Source organism: Sphaeroforma arctica (genome assembly GCF_001186125.1).
Source record: "Sphaeroforma arctica JP610 unplaced genomic scaffold supercont1.3432, whole genome shotgun sequence".
In the NCBI taxonomy this organism is placed as follows: domain Eukaryota; class Ichthyosporea; order Ichthyophonida; genus Sphaeroforma; species Sphaeroforma arctica.
This window is the reverse complement of record NW_014037126.1, coordinates 1-3466: the sequence shown is the minus strand read 5'-3', so window position 1 is coordinate 3466 and position 3466 is coordinate 1. Positions and strand designations below refer to the sequence as shown.

The 3466-nt window shown below is 43.2% G+C and overlaps 2 protein-coding genes across 2 annotated transcripts; both read left to right on the top strand.

Moving 5' to 3' along the window:
• Window positions 1–15: 15 nt before the first annotated feature.
• Window positions 16–2611, top strand: SARC_13560 (hydroxymethylglutaryl-coenzyme A reductase). The gene is made up of 2 exons (XM_014292309.1): window positions 16–838; window positions 1168–2611. Exons 1-2 carry the CDS (start codon window positions 646–648, stop codon window positions 1899–1901), a joined length of 927 nt encoding a protein of 308 aa, XP_014147784.1. The 5' UTR covers window positions 16–645; the 3' UTR covers window positions 1902–2611.
• Window positions 2612–2671: 60 nt separating this feature from the next.
• SARC_13559 (hypothetical protein) lies at window positions 2672–3063 on the top strand (the record flags this gene model as incomplete). The annotated part of the gene is made up of 1 exon (XM_014292308.1): window positions 2672–3063. A coding segment is annotated over exon 1 (325 nt), but the record flags the coding sequence as incomplete, so codon positions are not given.
• Between the last annotated feature and the right edge of the window lie 403 nt (window positions 3064–3466).

The window sequence follows — 3466 nt, the reverse complement described above, 5'->3', positions numbered from 1 at the left end:
ATATATATATATATATATATATATATATATATATATATATACATGTGTGTATACATATATATATATATATGTGTGTGTGCGTATATATATATATATATATATACGTTGGTGTGTATGTATGTATATATGAGCCGCCAAACGTTCAGCTAAAGCTAGGAGGCTATCAATATTTGTTGCAATGCTAACTACCTGTTGCATGCTGGTAACTCGCAAGGTTATTGCCAGGTGTTCACTCGTATGTTTGTTCGATATTGAAGAATACTATATGATTCAGAGAACAATCTTTTGTGCACGTCCTATTGGGGGGGGGGTTATTTTGCTCCGATCGTTCCGACGGACGAAACTTGTATGTTCCTCTTTACCGTAGTGTTAATTCCGAGCGGAGATACCCGGGCATTCTGTTCAGATACGACCCTCCCGATTATCTGTAGATCTATTCACAAGCAAATGAAAAATTTAGGGTACTAATTGTAACGAGGTAATTTAGTCTGGGTATGGTACGGTCTTGTCATATGGTAGAGTGCAGCGATGTATTTTTTGTTGATTTATGATCAAACATGATAGTCATATGGTAAAGTGCCGCGATGCATTTTTTATTATTTATGGTCCAACATAATACAAATATACCGGAGGTCGGTTTTATATATGAAATACTGCAATACTGTCTTTTCAGGTGCTAGTTCTGAAGTACTATCGGAAGGCATGACCCGTGCGCCTGTGGTTACTATGCCAACGGTTGTGCATGCCGCCCACTTAAAGAAGTGGATTGAAGAACCCCAACGGATTGACTACCTGCGCGAAGTATTCTCGTCCACCACCCGCTTCGGAAAGCTGCAAAGTATGTCTGTCTCAGTGGCAGTTATATATTGAAACAAATTATCATGCACGTCTTTGGCCTTCAGCGTCTGTAAATTTTTTATAGTTCAATGATAGCGTTCTTAAGTATGACCAGCTAACGGTAGCAGCGGTTGCCTTTTCGGCGAACGGAAACAAATCAAATGCAAGCTGTTCATTGTTTTACATAGGCATGCGATGCAACCAACTCCGTTAGACAAAAACGGCCTTGATGTGAGAGTTTTCATAATATAATTTGCATAATCCATTGAACACGATTCGCACTCCCATAAAAGAACCAGTACTAATACGCAATTTACCCTTTTTTCGCAGAGGTGGATGCCACAGTTGCTGGTAGACACGTATATCTCCGCTTCAGCTGCTCCACTGGCGACGCTATGGGCATGAACATGGTAGGCAAAGGTATCAACACTGTCATGGCTGATCTGCAGCAGAATCACTTCCCAGAGCTCCGTCTGGTATCATTGTCGGGTAACATGTGCATCGATAAGAAGCCATCGGCATTGAACTGGATCAATGGCCGAGGCAAGAGTGTGGTGGCCGGGGTGACACTCACCGGCGATGTGGTGCGTAAGGTACTTAAAACAACCCCAGCGGCCATGGCGGAACTAAACGTCACAAAGAACTTAGTAGGTAGTGCAATGGCTGGTTCAATCGGAGGCTTCAACGCACACGCATCCAATGTGGTCACCGCATGCTTCCTTGCCATGGGCCAGGATCCCGCACAGAACGTCGAGAGCTCTACATGCATCACTCAGATGGAACTGATAAACAATGGCGAGGATCTGTATGTGTCAGTAACCATGCCGTCCATCGAGGTCGGGACCATTGGCGGGGGTACCGGACTACCAGCGGCCAAGGCATGCCTCAGCATGGCGTTAGGGAACATTCCCCAGGAAAACCCTGGAGATGGCGCTAGAGCGTTGGCGCGTGTGGTGGCGGGCACTGTTCTGGCGGGAGAAATCTCGCTGTTGGCAGCCTTGTCATCGGGACATCTCATCTCTGCGCACATGGACTTGAATCGCAAACCGAGCACAACCATATAAGTAAATAGATAGCTAGTTAAGTAAAGAGGGGTGAGAATGAGTAGTTGAGAAATCTGTGCGGCCTGCCTCCGATCACAACCGATTAGATAGTGGAAGTTATATAATCGAGATTTCTGTACCTCGACCAAATAGTGGGTGTCGAGGTGAAGTTGCAGATTTTTTTTGTATGTTCCATACCCGTGCGTGTGTGCCATTATAAACACAAGTGCGAACGGACGGTAGAAAGTGCTTGGGTGATTAGCACGGTTGTACACGGTAAACAATATAGTTTTCGAACATAGTTAAGGTTACGATTCTATCTGCAATTTTTAATTTGAGCCGATCTATTGACTTGCACACTAAGTGCGAACCACATTTGTTGCTTCGTTTTCAACTATATCACCATGGCTCGGTATAGTTGATAAATATGTGCAAAAGTATGTGGGCTTCTCGGAGAATGGGATTAATACGATTCTTGCAGAAGTTGGCTTTTTTGGTGACGAACGAGGCTAAGATTGTCTCGTTGTTTGCCTTGTTTCTGCTAAGGTTGGATACAGTACAGTGCATACTACAGCACTAGTCGCAAGTGTGTGATTCATCATGGCAAACGTTCTTAGGCGCCGATGTGTTGTCCTATAAGTAGATTTATCAGTTACAAGAGTATGATGACTTCAAAAATGCGCAATAAATCACTGCTATATCATACCATCTAATAAAATCAATTCGAAAACAAAATAACAATATATATCTGTATTTGATACGTATAATATCCAAATAAATATAAATGGTATCTATTTAGGCGGAAAAAGATACTTCACAACAATATACCACATTGTTTAGTTTCCACACTTCGTAAGCATGTCCGGTTTCGAATTTGCTACGGCGACTCGCATTATCTTTGGCGCAGGTTGCGCCCAAAAACAACTACCCGGCGTGATAGCTGGCCTCAACTGCTCACGCGTATACGTGGTTACCGGCACACAATCGCGCTATGCTGATTTGATCACGCTGCTAAACCCTGTTGCTGTGTTTGAGATGCAATCTCTTGGAGAGCCAACCGTTGATATCGCCAAGTTGGCACTAGAGCGTGCCGTGGAGGCCAACGCTGACATGGTGGTTAGTATTGGGGGCGGATCGGTGATAGATCTAGGCAAGATCGTGGCAGCTTTGACTACAAATGGGGTATGTATAAAGTCACTCCTTCATTCAGGCGGGATATAGCTTGTCTGTAGGATGTTTCAGTAATTTAAGAACACAGCCAAGTGAAATGATGCGAATGCATTAATATCGGAACAGTCTTCACGTGATGATTTGAGGCAAGTAGATACTTGTTCAGTATTGTGGCTCAATAGAGTCTAGTGAATGATATTTTAATTATACGTTGTGCGTATTGAAATGACGATAAAGGTACAGCTCTGCACATGTGGCTCTGGGATCGTATATATGCCTTCGAATGAAAGCTACACTGATATACTGCATGTTCGTTACTGCAACAGCTTCATGTTTTCTAGATTCGTACATAATATTGTTTCGCACGTATGTGCCTATGTTTAATATGACTGATTGGACCGACAATACATATGAGA